The sequence below is a fragment of the Lichenostomus cassidix genome, chromosome 4, assembly GCF_008360975.1.
Source record: "Lichenostomus cassidix isolate B80296 chromosome 4, HeHo_3.0, whole genome shotgun sequence".
NCBI classification, from domain to species: domain Eukaryota; kingdom Metazoa; phylum Chordata; class Aves; order Passeriformes; family Meliphagidae; genus Lichenostomus; species Lichenostomus cassidix.
The window spans coordinates 29,242,384-29,264,703 of record NC_139484.1 but is presented as its reverse complement, the minus strand read 5'-3'; the positions used below and the strand labels follow the sequence as shown (position 1 = coordinate 29,264,703).

The 22,320-nt window shown below is 39.6% G+C and overlaps 1 protein-coding gene across 1 annotated transcript; it reads left to right on the top strand.

Annotated features, from left to right (window-relative positions):
• Positions 1-4,178: 4,178 nt before the first annotated feature.
• On the top strand, positions 4,179-16,818 carry PLRG1 (pleiotropic regulator 1). Its single transcript, XM_085058555.1, has 15 exons — positions 4,179-4,317; positions 6,070-6,176; positions 6,400-6,542; positions 7,616-7,669; positions 7,923-8,016; positions 8,446-8,536; positions 8,733-8,834; positions 10,329-10,421; positions 10,787-10,936; positions 11,052-11,153; positions 11,655-11,757; positions 12,335-12,443; positions 13,985-14,124; positions 15,638-15,831; positions 16,614-16,818. The coding sequence occupies exons 1-15, from the start codon at positions 4,309-4,311 to the stop codon at positions 16,671-16,673; spliced, it is 1,551 nt and encodes a 516-aa protein (XP_084914681.1). The 5' UTR covers positions 4,179-4,308; the 3' UTR covers positions 16,674-16,818.
• The last annotated feature ends 5,502 nt before the right edge of the window (positions 16,819-22,320 follow it).

Genomic DNA, 22,320 nt, shown 5'->3' with positions numbered 1-22,320 from the left:
ATCAGCCATGGCTCAAAGAGCTAAAACTCCACTGAATTTGATCTCCTGCATGAGGACATCTCCAACACTGTTAGATTTGGAAGAGCGCAAACTTCTCCTTACAGACATTAAAGAAATCTGTCTAAGGCCAAAACTGGCATCACTGACAAGTTACTTCCACTTATGGATGCTAGCCAAGATGTTATCATTGATTCTAGGACATAGGGAATGTCCTAACATTTAATACAGTTTTCCCTCCATGTACCTCTGAGGGAAGTTCAGCCACCCTCACCTTACATGTCTGAAAGGGACATAGTCATGCTGAACTGTTGCCCAGGGCTTATGAGCAGCTTGTGGTACAGCGGAACTAAAACTAGATCTCACTAGTCCTGAGCTAGAAACTCAAATCATCCTGGCTCAGTTCACACAAATCTTAGTTAAATACATCATATTTGTGCTAAATCTGTTTTGAAACCATCAGCATGTTCTGCAGTAATTTATGGTGTCCTCCTTCAGGCATTAAGCCCTCTTCAGCTCCTGATGAAGAGCCCTGGTTGTGTCTGTGCAGAGGCTGTTGGAGACTGGATCAGAAGGGTTGGTGAGGGAGCTCCCAAGCCAGCTGCAGAGCCCCAGCACGGGAAACCCCCAGGCTTATTCTGCCTTTAGATGGGATTTTCCCTTTGAAACTCAGCCTTTGACCCTCCCATTGGCTTCCCCAGGAGAGCTGGGTGGTTGTGTCTCCCTGAGGATTCTCCATGAATAACACGTGTATGACACACCACAGCAGGTTAGGGCTACTCGCCAAATGACCAGATGCCCCAGGGCAGGGATCGTGTGACTGTCTAGCTGCTAAGCAAGGGCCTTGTCTGCACTGCAAAGATTATGCTTGGAGACTTTTATCAGCAAAAACCATCAAAATTTGGAATGGCATCCAGAGGATTCCATGCTGGCAAACATACGCACACATATAGAAAAGCATTTTGGCAGCAGAAATTAACCTCCGTTAGCATCTTGGTTATGAGATGTGATTTTACTCTCATGCTTGCAACCATTACAGTCAGACTGACACTTCATAAGGATTGGATAAAGCCTTATGAAGAATCAAAACTGTGGCTTAAATTTCTTCTAAAAATGGTATCAACAAAGCATTCTCTTCAAAACAGAACAATCTCTATTTTCTCCTTGATACTCCCTCCTCCAACTCATGTGGTTAATGAGAAGGTGTTCCCAAAGTTAATGTGGTGGTGGTACCACAACATGCCTGCTAGAAATGGCAGTGATACACCACGAACCTGGTGGTGTTCCAGGACATCCCTCTGCACAGTATTTTTGTACAAAAAGGCCTTACTGGCAGAGGCATATGTGTGTTTTGAGGAATGACGATTTGCTCGCTGCCCTAGTGTTTGTCATGCCGGCCAGTGACGCAACCCTCTTTACACAAACCCCCATCCCCTGGCGAGTCGTGGTCACCAGATCACGGCTCTTCAGAGCTGCATGTGTCCCCCAGAGAGGTCTTGGGGAACAGAACCTTCTTGGCTGACATTGAGGTATAGTGTTTAAATTTAAATATAGCTGTTGATTTAGAAATGTCCTTTCAAACAACTAGTGTTGTAATACTGTCATCCTATGAAAAGAATATTGTAAACCTAAATGTTCGTCTCTGCTGAGATGAACATCCTTTTCTCTTATTTGCTTTTACTGGTAGCAAATATTACTTCAAATGTTTCTTGTAAATGATAATTAATACTCTCACCATGTTCTGGGAGCAAGAAAGTTCTAAAACATTAATGAGTGAGGCTATTTGCTTTGGCTTTAGTATAACACTAAAAGTTCTTCCAACTTACTGGTCACCTTCTATGCTTATGAAAAAGTACAGTTTGCTATTTTTGGAATTGCAGCTGTAGCTGATATGCAAGAACACATCAAGAAGCCTTAAAAACAAAGAAAATTAATGAAGTGCATATTCTTATTAATATTACTGACATGATTTATTGACAATCCAGGACTAAATTTCACCTTAGACTAAACCCTCTAGAAAAAAAACAATTAATTTTTCCTCTAATCAGATTCTGAAATCTCTGAAAAGATTAATTTGTCCTCTGATTTTCCAAAGCATTAAAAGGATACCAGGAAACAAGTTCAGATTATAAGTTTCTGAAGGGAGTGTCTACATGTAAAAAAAATTAGAACAATTACAGCAACTACATGTGAATACTACTAATAATAGTAATACAAAGCACAGACAGGTTTTCTTGCTAAATAGAAATGGTTATTTTTATTTTGCTACCAAAGTGTGCATTTCAAATTTAGTTTCCCTTTAAAAGGCAGTAAAAATAAGTCTGATTTCTTTCAACAAAGAATAGGAAGGAAATAACTCTGTATGCTGCCAGAGATTAGCCTTTAAACCATTTCAACACATCAAATCCACCAGCCAACTGAGTGATCAAGAAGGCACATGCTACTCTGTGTGTAAACTTAAAAAAAAGGACAAACCTGTTTGAAATATCCTGCCCTCCCAGGTTTCCCTTCAAATGTTGTGTACCTTCAATCTAACCTCATGAGCCCAAGGGGACAGAAGAGACTTGCCCCATTTTGACACACTGCCCTGTGGAGTTTGCACTACGGGCTGCACTTTCAGCAAGGACAGGGAATGCTGCCCCTCCTCGAGGTGCTGTGCTGGCCTTTACGGGAAGCTCTGAAATCCAGCAGGGATTGCCAGCATCACCAGAGGGACTACTAAAACAGGTTATCCTGTTAAACATGAAACCTGGCTGCCTTGACTTGAAACTGAGCTGGCAGTAGCTCTCCATTGTCAGTGACACAGTGTAATTGGCATCTCTTCCCCACCTCTACCCAGACCGAGAGCTGGGGGTCAAAGCCACTTGGAACACGTTTCCATCACTTTATCCTAAATAACTAAAAATAAACCACCAGTGCAGCCACCAGACATGACCCACCAGCTGCAGAAAGGACACGATCTTTATGTCAAGTAGGCAATTCATATGTCAGAAACAATGCCAGGCTAATGCTGCCCTGCAGCTACTAAAGATGGCATGTTTGAACCGTGTTGCACTGAATTACTTTTAGCCCAGATCGGTTTGTAAACTGTTCACAGCTCAGGCAGGCAGAGTAAGTGGCTGGTTTAGTAGTAAAGAAGAGCATCATGATGGAGTGGCTGCAAACGATGTGCTTGCCAAATCCCAGATATTGCTCAGGAAGACAAGACTTGCCAGGATTTAGAGCAGATAAGTATATGTGGAGACAGGAGGTGCCTTTGAAATCTGAACACTTGAAATTATTGAAATTCGTGAACAATTTGAATTTATTTGAAATTTGCACAATTGCATTTGATTATTCTGCTGAAGAGAAGTGAAGAATCACGTAGGGTACCAGGGTACAGCTGGAAGAGAGCTACAACCTGTGCCCTTCCACAGCCAACACTTTGCCACGAGGCGCAGGGGTTGCTGCTCGCTCAACATGCTTCACCCTCCGCTGAAATGAACTCCTCCGAACCCAAACTAAAGAAACGCTTCCCAAACGCTCAGCTATGACGCCTAACCTCCAGTATCACCGCGGTTCCAAGCTACGTGGTTTCATCCCTGAGAACTCACGAGGAAAGCAACACGTAACAGCCGCAGTTGCACAGGCCGAGGGTTTCAGAGCCAACGCGGGCCGAGCAGCTCCGCCCCGTCCCTCCGCCTGCGGGCAGCGCCGCCGCCTCTCCGCAGCGCAACATCGCCCCCTCCCGGCCGCTGCCCGGCCCTGCAGCGCGCCCGCCGCCGGGGCCGCGCAGAGCCACAGGGCCGCGGGATGGCTCAGGGTGGCAGGGAGGGACCGCAGGGAGACATCGAGTGCCACCTCCCTGATCAGGGCCGTCCCTGAGCACGTGGCACAGGGTGGTGTTTACAGGGTTCTTGGGTATCTCCAGTGAGGGAGGCTCCGCAACCTCTCTGGGCAACCTCTTCCAGTGCTCGGTCAACTGCGCAGTAAAGAAGTTCTTCCTCGTGTTCAGGTGGAACTTCTGCAACAGTTTCTACCCATTGCCTCTTGTCCTACGCTTGGCACCACCGAGCAGAGGCTGGCTCCCTTCCCTTGTCCCCACCCCTTTAGACATTTATACACATTGATGAGGTGACTCGGACCGCCTCGCCCGGCAGCGCCGGCGGGGCTCGAACCCGCGGTATCAGCACACCGAGGGGAGGAGGTGCCATAAGCCCCGCCCCTCGTTTTCTCAGCTCCTCGCATTTCCCTCTTAGTGTCACTTCCGGTGCGGCGCGGGAAGGCGCCGGAAGTGGCTCCATAGCGGCCGCGGCGGGGCTCGGCTGCGCCATGGCGGAGGTGAGCGGCGGGGAGCGGCGGGGAGCGGCATCGCGCGTCCGCTCGATCGCGCTCTTGAGGCGTCCCGGGCGACACTAGGGAGCGGGGCCGGGCCGGTGGGGCGGGTCGGGAGAAAAGCGCCGCCCCGCACCCGTCACCCTCCCTGTCCCCTGGGCGGGCAAGGCCGCTGTGCGGATGATGGACCCTGGCGGCCTGTCCAGCTGCGCAACCCGCGCCCGGTCAGGCCCGGGGACAGCGAGGTGCGCGCAGGACGCAGAGTGCGGGCCGTCGGACTGAGCGTGTGTGGGGCAGCTGTGAGCAGCGGGTTTGCTTTGCCAGACTTGTGCCGTCTGCGGAATCGGAGCTGGGGGCATCAGGCATAGCATCGCCAGCCGGGCAAGGGAGGGGATTGTCCTGCTCTGCTCTGCACTGGGGCAGCCTCACCTCGAGTGCTGGGGGCAGCTTTGAGTGCCCGCAGTACAGAAAGAAGGTACAAAGGATATGAATATGAATGGTCTAGAGGAGAAACCTTATAAGGAGTAGCTGAGGTCCCTTGCCACGTTCAGCCTGGAGAAGAGAGCGAGGGAAAACCTCATTTCAGTTTACAACTTCCCCGTGAGGGGGAAGCAGAGGAGCAGGCACTGATGTGATCTCTCTGATGTCCAGTGACAGGACCCGAGGGAATGGCCCGAAGTGTGTCATGGGAGATTTTGGGTGGATGTCGGGAAAAGGTTCTTCACCAACAGGGTGGTTGGGCACTGGAACAATCTCCCCAGGGAAGTGGTCACAGCAGCAAGCCTGACAGAGTTCAAGAAGCATCTTGACAATGCTCTCAGGCACATGGTGTCACTCTTGGGGTGTCCTGTGCAGGGCCAGGAGTTGGACTTGATGATCCTTGTGGATCCCTTCCAACCCAGCATGTTCTGTGGCTGTGGGGATGTGATGCTAGACTTCCACAGAGTTACTGATTTGTGTACTGACTTGCCCATCAGGGAAACCTCAGCTTTTTTTGAGGGCTTGGGAGTACAGCTGTGGAGAAGGACATTGATTTTACAGGCTGTAGAATTGTTACTCTGGGGTGAATATCATGCACTTCTTAAAGCACCTGGGGCTGTCAGGGTTACAGAAGAAAGTGCAATGACTGTTGCCCCATGTAACACTATGAGCTGTTTTTTTTGCAGAAAAGTGTCTGTCAAAAAGTGCTTGCAGAAGCTTCTTCCCTACTGGGGAGGTGTGCTGTTACCTACTGCTCCTTTTGTGGTGTCAACAGCTGCTAGTGTTGCATGATAATTAACTATGTTAACATGAAGTGGTACTGCACAGAGAAATTCATGATTGCCCATGTTCTTTTTATGGTGTTAGTGAAGGAAAATTTACAGGGTTTTTTTTTTTTTCAGAATTGGTTACTTTATTGCCTGCATATAAAAACAGAAGGGAAAAGGATGAGGGAAGAAAAGCTTGTATACTCATGGATTTACCATGTAGATACCAGTGCAGAAAGTTTGATCAAAGTTTTTGGTTTGTTTTTCAAAGTCTTGTAAGTTTCCAAGGAATAGAATATAGATTTGAATAAACACTGAAGTAAAACAATTAACAGGTAAACTTAATTTTTTAGTTTCCAAGAAGATTATTGTCTTCTATGAACTGAATGGTGGCATGTCGTAAAACAGAACTGAGATTTGAAATTGCTATTCAGTTCAATTTATGTTTCAGTTTTCGGTTTTGCATTTAAATCCATTCAAACATATTTAAATACTCCTTTCTTCATTTTAGGAAGTGCAAAAGCATTCTGTGCACACACTTGTGTTCAGGTCTTTGAAGAGAACCCATGACATGTTTGTAGCTGACAATGCCAAGCCTATCCCATTAGATGAAGAAAGGTAAGTGCTGCTGCACTCAGTCATGTTTAAAGCTCTGTTAATGATTGCTCCACCCAAGTCAGAAATTCAGATATTTCTGTACTGTTAGCATTGTAATCTTGAGCGGAGAAAAATGTTAGAGTTGTAAAGTAAGTTTTATGACATCTTCTATAAAATATTTCAAAATTAAATAGGAGTTCAGAAACTGGGGTTTAGTGAGGATTATGCTTTACTCTCCCTACAGTCACAAGGTGAAAATGGCAGTCAAGCTGCGCACAGAGTATGGCTCAGTGCTGCACATGCCCACTCTCAAAGAGAACATGAGAGAGAAAGGAGGCCCCAACACTGGGGATCCCTATGGACACAAACAGTATTCTGGAAGTCAAGGTTAGTTTGCTCTTTGTGGTATATTTGTGCTTTCTTTTGTAAGAGTCTCATTGATGTAAAATCCGAAGAATGCAGTCTGCTGTTAATCCACTGGCGATTAATATGGAAATGAAAAAAAAAACTTTTTTAGTTTGTATTTTTCTTGCTAGGGTCCACAGGAGGTAAGTGATTCAGAACAAGGGGAAAGCTTGTTTTAACAAAGGAGTTGTTGGGTGCCATGGATTTTTTATGGTTGTTAATTGGTAAAAAGAGTAATTTTTGGTAATGTTAGTGTGTGCTGCACTTAAAAGTGTGTAATGCATTTCTCCTTTTTTCAAATTCATGTTGATCAAGGACATGCTCTTTTGTTTGTTTTGGCATTTTTATGTGTTGGTTTTTGTTTGCTTTGGGTGGTTTTTTGTTCTTTTGATTTTGTTCCATAGTATATTTACAGTCTTTTTAGGGTTCAGATTTAAACCAGAAAACACTTTATTTCAAATCTGTAGAGTTTTTTTTCAGTCTTTGTTTTGTGATATATAAAACATGTATGTATTAGTTAGATCCCATATGGAAATTTCTCTTCTAAAAATGCTGCCTCATTTTAGTTGAGGTAGATGATGTTCAGTTGGTACTGAGATTTTGCCCAAGGTACTTTATTTGCAAGTATTGTGAAAGTGAAACATGTTGAGGGAGAATTAAAAATCTTTTAAGAGCAAAAGAACCTTTTTCAATTCTGACTGCAAAGACAACCAGTTGACTAGCTTACATTACAGACACCCATGCTCTTTGTATACTTTAGTTCTCTTCCATGATAACTGCTTCAAAGGTAACATGAAGATTTTTCTCTTGAGACCTCTTGATAACAGGTAGCTTCACCATTCAAATAAATTATTTTTTGTGATTGAGTTTTCTAAAAGGGAGATGACCAGACCAAATTAAATTAATGAAAATGAGAAATTTCTAAGTACATTGGAAGTGGTTACTGGTTTCTTCTGCTAGGTATGACCTGCTCTGTTTTTCTCTATTGTTTGAGTGTATTATTTGCCATGCAGTATAAAATGTAATCATGAATATAACATTTTCTTGCTTTTTAGGACAAGAACTTGAGTATATGGTAACTGGTACACACCCATACCCATCTGGGCCTGGTAAGTGAAATTTTGCAAGTGTTTGCATGGATTTTTTTTGGTTCCTGTATGAGCAAGACATCCTTCATCCTAGCAGGAGCAGGCTTCCTCTTGATGTGAAGCCATACTTGATAGTAGTGGAATGTAGCCTGCTTTTCACCACCAGAGCAGAAAGGTGCAGGTTTCACCACCTTACTCTGAGGAGGAGACTTTAGGGTTTAATAATTTTAGTGTCATTTGTTTCTGACATGGGTTGTTCGTTTTTTTTTTCAAGGTGTGGCTTTGACAGCAGATACTAAGGTCCAGAGGATGCCAAGTGAATCTGCAGCACAGTCCTTAGCTGTGGCACTTCCTGCTTCTCAGTCCAGGTACTGCTGTGTTACCTCACTGACACTGTTGTTATCTATGGGAATTTCAAGGCAAATCACAGAAGCTGGGATAAGAGCTAATTAGAGAGTAATTAAAGATAAGAGAGTAATTAAAATATTCCTAATATTCTTAAAGTGCTTTTTGTGTGGACAGGCATCATTTTTCTGTATGCTTTTTTTTTGGTATTGTCATGAGAGGCAACAGGTGGAAGTTGGGACAAGGGAAATTCTTTTTGGGTACAAGAGAAACATGTGAGGCAATGTCAGTGTCTGTACCTTGAGGTGGTCAAGCCCTGGACAGGATGCTGGGAGAGGCTGTGAACTCTCCATCCTCAGAGTGTACAACACTGAGCTGGATGCAGCTCTGGGATGCCTTATTTAGTAGAAGAAAGTAGATTTTAATTCATCAACCATTTCCATTCACCCTAGGCTGGATGCAAATCGGACAGCTGCTGGTGTGGGTGACATTTACAGGCATGCTGGAATATCTGAGCGATCACAGCCTCCTGGGATGTCTGTGGTGAGTCTGTTGCACATCTAATGTGAAGAGTATGTGGTGTTGACCAGATTGCTTCTGGGTCCATGTGTGTGTTGTGTGGAGAGCTCCTGACTAACTAAATTTAATCAGTGTTGAGAAGGCAGAATGGGAAGGTTTTAGGCTTTGGGCAAACAGGTAAGCTGCAAACCAATAGAGTAACCCTTCTTTTAACTTACAGGCTATGGTGGAAGCTGGTGGAAACAAAAATTCTGCTCTAGTGCCAAAGAAGGCTCCAACCATGCCCAAACCTCAGTGGCATCCACCTTGGAAACTGTACAGAGTAAGTTAGAAATTATATGATGTGAACATGCATATGAAAGTAAACATGTTTTATGTAAGAACTCAAATCATAGTTTTTGTTCCCACTCACAAAAATGAAATCAAATAGGATTCAACAATGTGATAACTTCTTGATCACAGCTAAGCTGCATATACACACTCTCCCTTTGAACCTTTTTTTTTGCTCTCATAGCTGTGTTATGATAAATTTGTTAGAAGGTTTGCTGTATTAGTCAGAAATCTGAAGGCTAATCTTTAAAGCAATTTTTTGAAAAACAGTTCCAATCCAAGGAGTGTATAGGTTTTCTAAATACAGCAGTGTTTGAATGTGTTTTCTATGAAAATTAAGATAAATGCCATTTAAAAGAAATGATACCATAATAAATCCATGAGAGATTTATGGTAAACAGACGAAAAATTGAAAAATGCCTACTTGTTAGGAGCACTTTCTTTTCAGAGAAATACTGGGAATAACAGTTCAAGTCACTGGACTCATTCTACATATAAATAGTTTTAGTGAAGGTTTGTTGTCAAAATCCTTACTCAACAGGACAAAATCTCATTCAGACAGCTTGAAAATAGAAGCATAGCTGGAACAGCAAATGTGGGTTTCATCTATCTGTTGCTTAAGATCTCCATTTTAACTGGTTTTCCTAAGCTTGGTTTTGAAGATGTTTGTGAAAGATATGAACTCAAAATAGGTTAAGAATTATTTCTTAGATTTCTCCCCAGAAATGCCTATTTCTGTTCCTGTATTAGGAAATAGCCTAGGCAGTTAAATGCTTGTGTCTGTGATCTCATGTGATCCACTTTAGCTTTCTAAAGTATTTCTGCCTAGGAAGCTTTGTTGTGTTTTAAATCTTTTGAAATGAGCTGTACGACAGTACATGAAATACGACATCCAGTGAAACCAGGATGTTTTCATGGTTTTAGCTGTCTGACTTTGGAGAATTTAGAGAAACAGAAAGGCTGCTGAAAGCAGAGCATGGGTTGGTGGAGTGTTTCTTGTGAGATCAGTCTCCATTATTTAATTACTGGAAAGCATCCAACTCTCATCTTACCCCTATTTTGGCGAAAAGATAGCATGCTTTAGGAGGTTATTGTATAGAAATGTGATTTAATAGCCAGTATTTTTAGAATTGTTCTTTGTATAAGCACTATACAGCAGCATAAGAAATTTGTGCTCAAAACCAGTCTTTCTCTGCAAAGCTTCAAGTGTTGAGCCACAGTGTTACGGACTCTCAAAGGATGCGAAAAAATTGCTTATAGGAACGGCATCTTTACATATCGCAAGTTCCCCAAGTCCTGCTGTATGTAAATTTCTATTTGTCTCTTTGTTTAACTAAAGTAGAAAGCAAGCTGTCTTCAGATCTGATTTTGCATTTGACTTTTCTTGGTAAATACTAGCAAATTTCAGTGTTGGAGAAGGAAAATTACATTGAAAGACGTACATGTATTATTTGTGATTCAGAACTCTTTTTTCTTCTTTCTGAAGGTTATCAGTGGTCACCTGGGCTGGGTGAGGTGTATTGCAGTAGAACCAGGAAATCAATGGTTTGTTACTGGCTCTGCTGACAGAACCATAAAGGTAAGAGGTTGGAAGAAATGACTGACAAAGTTTGCAGGGGATAGGGTCTTCTTGTTCCCTTTCTGTTAAAAAAAACAGAAAGTCAAAAAATTGACTCCAGCCCTTGGAAACAATTTCTTGTTTACTGTTTGCAGTGTAATGAACTGCAGAACATTTTTTCTTTTCTGAGCTTGTCATAAAGAATTTGTGGAGTAGCAGTAGTTCTTTCCTTGATTTCATTTATTACGTGGTAGTATCTGGAGAGCAAATGGTTATGTGGCTGTGTTTTTAACTTACAATGCAGCAGGATCAGTTAAAATTGGGCTGTTTACACACTCACTGTGTAGCTTTTTCCTGTCTACCTTAAAATACCTATTTTGGTGCAGATCTGGGACCTTGCCAGTGGCAAATTGAAATTGTCTTTGACGGGACACATCAGTACTGTACGAGGGGTCATAGTAAGTGCAAGAAGTCCATACCTCTTTTCTTGTGGAGAAGACAAACAAGTGAAGTGCTGGGATCTTGAATACAATAAGGTAAACTTTAATTTCTTTAAAATTGAATGAATTGGTGGTAACAAATACAGGAATTAAAGCATTTAGAATATTCTTTCAATTATCAGTTTTGTATGTGTGGTTTTCATTAATTTAGGTTATCAGACATTACCATGGTCATCTCAGTGCTGTCTATGGCTTAGACTTGCATCCAACAATAGATGTGCTGGTGACATGTAGCAGAGATTCAACAGCACGAGTAAGTATAGATTTGTTATGTTTTAACACCTTAATGTGTATATTTCAATATCTTACATTTGTAAAAATGAGCACTTAGCGAAAATCAGTCTAGATGGACTACTAAGATGATTTGTGTTAGCTTTGTCTTATGTTGTTGATAAAATTGAAGCCCAAATGCACAAACATGCCACGTCACTTCAGGATAATGTGTTATTTCTTAATTTGGTAGGTAGACTACATAGTATATGTAGGATTGCTTAGTATTTAGACAGTAGTATGAGTCTATGGTGACTTAAATTATCCATATGCCAAAAAGCTCACTGGCAGGTTCCCTGCTCCCCTTGAAATTTGCCAGCTGAGGCAGTTTTGTGATGAATTGTTGGATAAAAAATACCATCTGAGTACTATTATTTCCTTGCCATAGTCCTACAAATGAAACAATGTAATCAGTTACAATGCCTAAAATACATGGAATATGCACCTTTTACTGACCTCTGACACTTTTGCTGTGAATTCACAGATTTGGGATGTAAGGACAAAAGCCAGTGTGCACACACTGTCAGGACACACGAATGCAGTAGCAACTGTGAAGTGCCAAGCTGCAGAACCACAAATCATTACAGGTATAGTAGGCATGGTTTCGTGAGTGACATGATTGAAAAACCTAATGATGAATGTATTTGTTCAGTAATTGCGTGATGTTCGTAATGTTATCTTGGTGAATTTGCTCAATATCTCTTACTAGTTTGTGTTGAGAATGGGCCATGCATTGGTTATTACATACTATTAATGGTATGTTTAAGGAAATATGGCTGTGCATTGTTTGAATGTTTTCCTGCACTTCCTTTTTTCCTGGTGTTTACATTTGTGTGGTAATATGTACTGAGACTTGCATTTTCTGCGATATTTAATTTCTCCCCAATTCAGTTAAGGAGTGTCCAGTACCATGGTGTGGTGTTCATCTTCTTTCCCATTATGTCAAAATCTAGCTTTGCAGTATAACTTCTTAAGTTTTGAATTTCAAACTGAGTGAAAAAGACTTTTGCAATCCAGCATCTACTTCATCTGAGGTAGCATTAGCACAATATTTTTGTCTCTTTCACATCATTTTGGCTGCCTTATTAAAGTAATGTTTATGATAGAATCAAGGGGATGGTTTCTACTTTTTTTTTTTTTTTTTTAATTTTCATTTCATTGTAGGCAGTCATGATACTACCATACGGCTCTGGGACTTGGTGGCAGGAAAAACTCGTGTTACTTTAACAAATCACAAGAAATCTGTAAGAGCAGTAGTGCTACATCCAAGACAGTAAGTTTTCTTCATTCATTACACTTTCACAGTTCAGGGCTTTGAGAGGTGAAGAGAGCCTATGGGAGTGATGATGTAGAATGGCAGAGCATAATAACGTGAGAAACTAAGGCACTTAGGATGATGCAAAAATGTACATATCAATTATCAGATACACTTTACTGCACTGATTGTGCCTTCCTAGTACTGACATTGGTGTACATCAGCAATCCTGAGAATATCTTATATCCCATTGAGTTACTTTCGTGTGTGCCTTTCATTCAGTCCTTAAAGATCAGTGATACAGGGCTTGTAAGTCTAATAATAAGTATGTAACTGAATGGTTGTTATAGTTGTTATTCTGCTCATATATATGTGAGCAGAAGTTGTCATAGTTTTGTAATGTGCTATTTCACACATGATTAATGCTAAAGGAGACAGTGATTAATAAAATGGCCTTTTTTTTGAGTATGTGATTCACTACACAAGACATTTCAATCTAACTGGCCTTAAAAAAAACTTACTGTGAGAATTGAAGCTTTGAAGAAGATGTTCTTGGAAGTGCTCTGAATTTAGATGCTATATTTTGATGCACAGCAGTTGCCTGTTTGGATAAAACCCTATTACAACAATGAAGAAAAATAATTCATATAGAACTTCCATACTTCTGCGCCTTTAATATTTTAAAATTATATTCTATAATTTCTGTCAAATTCAGAATCTTTGATATGAATAAACTCTGATCCAATACTGAAAAATTGTGTTGGCTGTTTGCTATACCTATAGAAAAAACTTCAGTTTTACTTGCATTGAGAAAAAAAGAGTAATTCTAGTTTCAGCTTCATCAATGACACGTTTTTGAAAATAAACTTGAAGTGTTCTTGTCAAACAGTAGTAATTGTCAGACACTATTTCAGTATTTCTGGGGTTTTTTGAATGTTCTGGCATTTTCTCCTAATACTCACTTTTTCATTTGTAGTATCTTTTAAATAGACAGCAAATTGCTGGACATTGTGGCAATGAAAGCATTCATACAGGCTTTTCTATATACTACCCAAATAACCATGTAACTGCCTGCACCTCTTGAAATGAAGGAAATTTTTTTTTTTTTAGGGTAACTCAGTGGAAGAAGTTATCTTAGTTATATTTTTGCAGGGCTTTTTCCCTGCTTACGTAATTTTGGAAGAATAGTGAATAACCTATGCTTGGGGTTTATTGCCTTTTTTTCCTGTTAACTTTGGTGATAATGCCCTTATACCTGAAAATTTACCGAAATAACAACTGAAGAGCACTTAATGTGCATTTAAAATATTTGTTTGCATATTAAATGTCATATAGGATGTTAGAAAGTTTAGTCTACGAAGTGGAAAGAAAAAAAGCAGGAATAGGTAATTCATGACTTCATAAAATTGCTTCGTTTCATGTGAAGTAAACATGTCAGAAAAGCAGTTCTAATGTTTAGTAATTTTGCAATTAGTATTTAACAGTAGTTTTATTGAAGGACATCTGCTATCACTACAGCTATTTTGAACTTTAACATACTGTGTTTTATTTTCTTTCAGTTACACATTTGCATCTGGTTCTCCAGATAATATTAAACAGTGGAAATTCCCAGATGGAAACTTCATTCAGAACCTCTCCGGTCACAATGCTATTATCAACACACTGGCTGTAAATTCCGATGGTGTTCTGGTCTCAGGAGGTAAAAAAGAGCAATACACATTCCTCTCCTCTCCCCCATGCACATGTGGCTGGAGGTCCTTAGGCAGAGATGCTTACTGAGCTCTGCTTTACCTAGGCCTATAAGCCTGCTGCAGCACACCATTTCATTTTATAGTGAATAGGCCTCCCTTTATTTTCTTGGATGTTTCTGAGCTGCATGCAAATAGAATGAATTCAAAGGATTTCCCATGTGCTGCACAGAAGAGGTTTCCTCTTCTCAGCTGGCTGCTGCTGAAAGGCTCCAGAGTCCATCCTTTAAGGTCTGCTGATCATTAGTGCCTCCTCAAGAGTTAGCTACACGTTGATGCAATGAGACTGGGTAGAGGATATAGAAACATCTTGCTAAAGCTGATAGGGAATAAGGCACTTGGTCCCCTTTGATACAGTATGTCCTGTAGGCTAGGGATGTGGAGTAAGATGGAAGTGTGCTAAGCAGCAGTTGGAAAACAACCAATTGCACTGTCACCTTACTCTGGTTATGTTTCCAAGTATGTGGAAAAGGGGCACTTGATTTTAAAATCTGTATAAAGGTGTGTTTGACAGCTGGCTCACAGTAAGAACAAGATCGTCACAAAATACTGGGACAGACTTACATTTCATTATTATTTGAAGACACTTTTAGAGCATCCTTGTGAGACTTTTTTGTGTTAGCACCAGTTGAGTCTTAATAAACACTTTCTCCTTCTCTACATAAAAAAACCCTGGTATTATTTTAATAATAGTTGTGATCTTTAAAAATGAAAATCTGAGTATCATTTCTCCTCCTTAACATCCTCATCCTGTCTACAGCAACTTCAAAGAGGGTGATGCTGAATTAAAATAAGTTGATTTTACCTTGGAGTATTCTACTGTAGAAACACCCTTCTTGAAACTGGGTTTCTTGTCTACTGGGCAGCTGTGGAGAAATTCAAATTTTAATATATCTGTTTTGGCTAGATAATCCTTTAGAAAGGTATTGGGTTTTGTAAGTGAGAAATTATCTTGAGAGCATCCTTCTGAATAGAGAGTTCAGATTGCGGTGAATGCCCTGTAGCTGATGCCAGTAGCAGCAATACTGACAGTGGTTTAAACTGGATTTGGAATAAAACATCTGCAAGCATTAAACCTACTTTGCATTATGTAAGAGTCCTTAATGTCCTTAATCTCCTTGGTAGGATGATGCCTCTTCATTCAACTTTAGTGGAGCTACTGAACCAGGGAGCTTGGTATTCAGAATGCCAGTCCTTACTGTGTTTCCGAAGCAACTTGCTGCAGTTGCCTTGTGATGTAGTGTGTAAACTCTCGGGGTTATCTGATGAAAATCTGGGGGAGATTCTGAGGAAGGAAAACAGCAGAAAATGGGAAAACTTACAGGGTGTACTGAGCTACTCACATGAATGTTATTTGATGCATTCCTGATGTATGTACTAGTTATTCAATATGCTGTTTCTAGAAAACAGATAGAAATTAACTGGTCAAAATACTAAGTTTGTTTGTTTGTTTGTTTGTTTTAGCTGATAATGGTACTATGCATCTTTGGGACTGGAGAACTGGATATAATTTCCAGCGAGTACATGCAGCTGTACAGCCAGGTTCTTTGGACAGTGAATCAGGAATATTTGCTTGTGTTTTTGACCAGTCAGAAAGCAGATTGCTAACTGCTGAAGCTGATAAAACCATAAAAGTATACAAAGAAGATGATACTGCGGTAAGTCAAGGTGTCTTTTTAAACTATTTTCATAAAATCAAAAAAACTCAGACACATACAACCCAGTGGGGAACTGTTATGTGGTTGTATTGATCAAAACAAGGGAATCAGCAAAAGAATTGCACTTCAAAGATTTATTGTACTTATTTATATGACCTGGATTAGTTTTGGCCTTTACAATTTTTATAATTTAGAGTAAATAGCTTATTTTCAAACGTATTCTAAAATCTGAATTCATTTACCAATGGAGAAGACAATAGATGATTGAATATTCTATCAGTGTATGTCTTCAATATAAAGAGTGTAGTGATTTTTGTTAGATGATGGAATTTTTGGGCTGAATTAGACTTGGAGCAGCTCTTAAATACTTAAAAGGAGGAGGGATGTTTTATCCATTGGGCAGTTATGCAAACTGTAGACTCCGTGGCATCTCTCAATGCTGATGTAGATATCTCTGGAAGGCCTGTAACTGGCTACTCCTGTTCATGTGCTTTGATAACCACAATGTTGTTTTGGAAATGCTATTGGCGACCTGATCTTTTTCCTTGTTGGAAAAAAAAAAAAGAGAGTAAAGAACAGAGCGAGTGTTACTATGTACTTCAGACAGTGAGATGACAGAAAATTAATTTGGATAAATTAAGTACATTGTAGATTAGGTATTTATAATGCTATGTATGAAATAGAGTACATATACTTTGTAAGTAATATTTTAAGCTAAACCTTAATTATAGGTGAGTTCCAAGTTCAAAATAATCCTTATGATACTATTTTTTTCCCTTCAGACAGAAGAAACCCATCCTGTCAGCTGGAAACCAGAAATTATCAAGAGAAAGCGATTTTAGTGCGGCAACATCCTACTTCTGTAATTTTGTTTTGGCTTTCCTGAGAGCATTCAGTCACATTTTGTTCTGCCTAGACAGCAGAGCAAGAAGTCAGCTAAGTCATTGCTATTTCAACATGTTTTATAATAAATTTTATTTCTCTTTCCTTTTGTCTTTTTTGTTGCAATTCCAGCAAACCAGTTGCAGCTGTTAACCTTGTGAAGCATGCATGGTTCATGCGAAAGATAGGTGTGCAGGTGGTTATTTTTTTAGACTTACACTCAATAGATTCTTATAAAACTATTTTGATGAGCTAGGTTTTCTGAAACACCCTTGCTTGACCTTAAAAGTTGATTGCAAATTTATGCATAGAAGTCATCTTCCAGGAATTTCTTGGGGACACTTTCAGATTTTAGACCAATACTGTTGACTGTACATAGGCTAAGTCTATACTAAATTAGAGTTACAGAGTAATTTAGAAACAAGCAGGACAACACAATAATAAGGTAGTTTGCATTATAAGTATGGCCACTGAGCATTGCTGGTGCTGTGTTAACTGAATGAAATGGATCTTCAAAATGTTTCTTTTCCCAGGAAAGCTTTCAAATAGAAGCACTCACCTTCATTTACGTTATTTCAGAGTGGGCCTTCTGTAGCAAGGACCACTGTCAAATTGTATTGTTTGCAGTCGCTTCAGGGTTAGGACCAGCTGACTTTCTGTATAAATGAACTGTTGTTTTTTTCCAGTTATCTAAAGCATATATGACAGTAGAGTGCAGTGAACTTTTAAAACTGAGCTCAAGGAAAAGCTCAAGTCTTTTAAGCCTTAATTTTACAGGTTGCTGTCTTCCCATGATCTTAGGAAGGAATTTAAAATAAACTGTTACTGAAAGAAAATTTGTACTTCTGAAGGGACAAATCATTCATAGGCTTTACAAATAGTCACATAACAAGCAGTAAACATGTAGCCTCCTTGCTACTGTGATGTCTGTGCTGCTCTAAAGCACTTTCTCTTCACAGAGCAGTGGGGAAAATGGTTGTCATTTGGCCATTCTGTTATTGGCAACTTTGCTAGCAGTGTTAATAGCTGCAGTGGCAAGTTTTGTGCTGGGTATATGCTGAGAAATAATCTGTGGCCTCAGCACTGATATCAAGCAGTTCACAATAATTATTTATATTCTCTACCAGTTTGACTTCTTTCAAATCTGGGAGTTATGTTAGAGAAATGAGTTACTTGCAATGTAATTTATAAAAAGCTAGTAAAACTAAGTGTTGATTATATTATGCGGATTTTTGTCTTTTTTATCAGGCACAGGAGGTCCTGTATTTATAATCTGCATGTTTGGCAGTGTCATTTTAAGGGAGTCCATGCTGCGCAAGTAACTGAGTTTTGGTTGACAGCTACTGTTGGAAGCAGCTTTACAAAATAGGAAGGGGAATACTTGGTATTTACAAGTTGGATTAAGCATCTTTTATTTGACTGGTAATTTGAATTTTTCTGGATCTTGATTACAGTTCTTTTCACGTTAACTAACATAACAGTTAAAGATACAGGATGTGGCTTATGCATGTTTTATACTGCTACTAATGCTTCATTACAGGAATCAATGATTTATTAGTGTTACAAAGAATCTTGTTGCTCACAGTGAAATTCTTTTTAGGAATACAGAATGGAGGGAAACAACTTACTTGAAAAGAGGTGGGATTGTTGAGGATTTTTTTGTTTAGTTTTCTTTTGGGGTTTTTTTAAGAAGTGTTTATTTCCCTGGATAGTTGTGAATGAGGAAGGAGAAATTACAGCTCTGTCTATGGCCCACAGTTCTAGCACGTCTTTTCTGTACTGGCACTTTGCTTTAGAAACTGCATTTATTCCACTCTATCATTTTGGAGAGATTAGAAAGTCTCCTTAAGAACTTGTGTTTCTTCTCTGGACTTCTGCAGGAATCTGCTATCTTGGGGCCGTGCTTGCCAGAGCATTTCTTTTTGGTGCCCTTGGTAAAGATTTTGTTTTTAAACCAAAGGCTGTGCCCTATTATTTGGGATAATACGTTCCCTTTTTGGCTCTAGGATAGGCTGTCCCAGTTCTAAGTGTGATTTTTTTTTTTTAAGTGTATTCTTGAACTTTTTTGTTTACTTGATTGTTCCCTTCCCAGCAGTGTTTTTCTTCCACTTGACAGTAATGTGAATATCATCACATGTACTTCTGTAAGTATTATTTATGTTGCATCAAGATTATCAGATTTCATCTAAGTGCTTCTCTAGTGCAGAGTAAGCCTGGATAGTCAGTTGTGACACACATAGGCCTGATTGTATAGGATACACAGTGAGATTAGATTTGTTCATGTGAATCATAGGGTGAAGCAAAAGAGGAGGATCTGGTCTACTGGATGTATTTTCCGTGGTTCTGGAAAGGGTCACAATGCAATGTCAGTTTAATCTTGAATGGGAGTCTAATCGCATAAAATAATTATTGTCCTTAATTTCATAAATTTTGTTGTTGTCTTCTGTATAGGATCAAATAATTTCTACCATAAGCCCTGAGATTTGTTTTATACTGTACATATAATTGCAGAGAAGTAAGAAAATGGGCTTTGTTTGTAACATAAAAAAGTGTAACTGGTAAAAGTGATGAATTTTCTGATCACTCTTTGCTGTATACTGAAGCACAGTGAAAGCTGTGCAGCTAAAATGCTGCTTTTTCCTGGCAGTGTGAAGGTTGTGCAGAACAATATGTATTTGGCAACTGAAAGGCTTACAATAACAAGTCTTTAATAGCAGCTTCTTTTTAGTTTTGTTGGATTGGAATTAAAGTGCTATACCTGATGTAAGTGACAGCAATTTAGCAATCAATAAAACCTTCCATACAATATGAATTCATGTCTTTTTTCCATTATGGTTTTTGTAGTAAGAGTAACAAAGAGCAACTGTATTGAAAATGAAAGTAATTTAGGACTGTTTCCCATAGTACAGTAATAAATATTTCTCTGCATCAGCTGTAATGGGAAGAGAGAAAAAATTGATTGCTGTTTTATGATGATCTTCCTGCCTACATGAAGGGATTAGCAAAACAGATAGCAGAATTGTCCATGCATTTTCTCTAGCGTATTTCATAAAAACATGGAAACACCTCTGGAGTTAAATTTGAGATCTAGGATGAGTTCTGGATGAGAGATTTGTGGGTGGAAGAAAGCATAAACTAATTTTGGTATGTCTTAAATTAAAGGGATATTTCTGTACATAGCATGGAACTGAAAATTTGGTTACAATGAAGTCAGTCAGGGTTTTATCACTGAAGTGGTGATTCCACTTGGTGGAATGTGATTTTTTTGCTTGGTTGGTTTTTGGCGGGGGAGGGAGGGGAGCGGTTTGGAGGGTTTCTTTTCCTCCAGTGAATTGGAAAACCTATCAGTCTGGCATGTAAATATCTCCATAGGGTGCATTTTTCTGTACTAAAGATACATAATTTGTTTTTAGATGAGCCATCTATACTTTTATTAGCACACATAAGAAAACATTGCTTATTTGGAAATTGACCTGTGCCAGTAAGCCTTGGCTAAAGGAGGGTCTACCTGCATTCTTGATCTAAAAAGTGAATTCCAGATTAAGAGGACTTGAAACTAAATGTTCCATAAGCATAGTATGGGGTTGGTGAATCACTTTGGTTCTTTGAAACTTGGCAGGCAAGTAACTACAGATTTCACTGGTGGTCATTTAGGTAGAGCTTGTCACTTCAGGAGATTCCCGTCTGATGTTTTTTTAATGGCAGCAGCTAAGAATCAGTTCTCTGGGTTTTCCATCTTGAGGTCTTGTGAATTTAGTTCTGTGCTTACAGGGATAGAAACTGGTTGAAAATTGACAAAAATAAGTTGGATGAAAAATGAATGGCCACTCTTACCTGAAGATGGTCCAAGAATTTTGAAGCACAGAGGGGCATCTGCATTTCTTGTTTTGATATTGAGTAAGGATCTGCAAGTAAGCTCTGATTGCAGGGCTCAGAATGTAATTTCTTCTGTGAACACTTTTTTCACATGAATTTTTCCTAGGCTTGCTTATCTTGAAAAATAAAGCCAATCAGCAGTCATGCAGTATTGTAATCTCATCTAGGCTGCATCAGAAACTTGAAAAATACCAGCATAAGCATTCATAAATGTTGATGTTGCAAAATTACCTTGAGAGGTTTTCCAGCAAAATAACCAAATGTAACCAAGACAATTTTGTCTTTAATTAGTCTTGAATTTGTCTTTATGTATTCTATCAACTTCTGTAAAGCAGTGCTCAGATATTTTTAAAGATGTAAAATTCTGTAAAGTGTACTTGCTTTAGATGAAAACTGTGGAGTTTCTAGATTTGGACTTGTTTGATTTTTGTTCCAAATGTTCACTTGAAAATCTTTAAAATATTTTGGGAGATTTGCAGGATCAACCTTCGGGTATTCTGTCTTCCTATTGCTGCTTGTATTGAATCTATGTAGGATAGGCTTTGTAATGTTTAGTTGTGTACTTAAGTCAGTAACATGTTAACCTGGTGCATGTTAGCACTAGGGTTTTGTTAACCTTTCTTTAGGGTTTTTCTTTGAATGTAATGAATACACAAGCCCCAAACTTGTATTTAAAGCATGGATTAATGGGGGCATTCACCTGCAAATTAGACCTCAGCAGTAATGAGCTAAATGTCTGTCTCCTTGCAAGGAAGGTTGAAATCACTGACAAGAAAACTGTAGTTGAAAATGCTTAGGAAATGTGTGTTGTGCTCGAATTTTTTTTCTTCCCTCAAAAAATCTCCACACCTTACCCTTGTGTTTGAGAAGTGCAGATAATCTGTGAAATGTTCATTTCTGCCAACATTTTTTGCAACATTTGCTTCATTTTTTAGGGACAGTACATCTTTGCAAGACATGTCACCTTTACTCATTCTGCTGCAATAACAATTCTTGAGTTTTTAGATGCTGCAAATGTCTTTTTTTCCCAGCTGATGCATCACTAAGAGAAGGGATGAAGGGTTAAGTCCGTCAGAGCAAGGGAGAGTCAGTGCAGCGTCAGTATGAATTATGAGTACCAAGGGCTAAACCTAAAGAAAAATAAGACTTCCTAGAGACCAGATAAGAAAACTGTAATTAAGTGAAACCTCTCAGAGGAGTGAAAAGGACAGTGGAAGAATTACGTCTAAAGGAGACTAGAGCTATGGTGTCTGAAATGAAACATTTGAAAACTTGCTCCATTTACCTGGGAGGCTGGAGTAGAGGAGGCATTTCTGGATTAGATGAATGCTGCATGTGTATAAATGGACAAATGGAAGAGCAATAGTTTGTTAATGTGGGTGTGGCCAATAGTGAAAATGAAAATGTGGGCACCTTGATGCAAATCTTCTGACTGCAGCCTATAAATGCATTTCTGAAAAGTGCAGGTGTAGTTATGTATCTGCATGTTCCAGTGCCCTCATGCTCCAAATTATAGCTCAAGATACTATAGAAAATTCAATGGCATGTGAAGAATTGTGGAGCACTGCAGAGTGATAAGTCTGGAGGGGTTTGCAGCTGCAGTGAAATTTTCACCAAGGAAGTGCTTGCAAGCACAGTTCTCAATGAGGCTTGAGAGTAAAGTGCAAAGAGCGAAGCCAAAGTTTGCATGGTGAGTATCTAAAAAAAGATAGGCTAATTTTTTTACAGCTG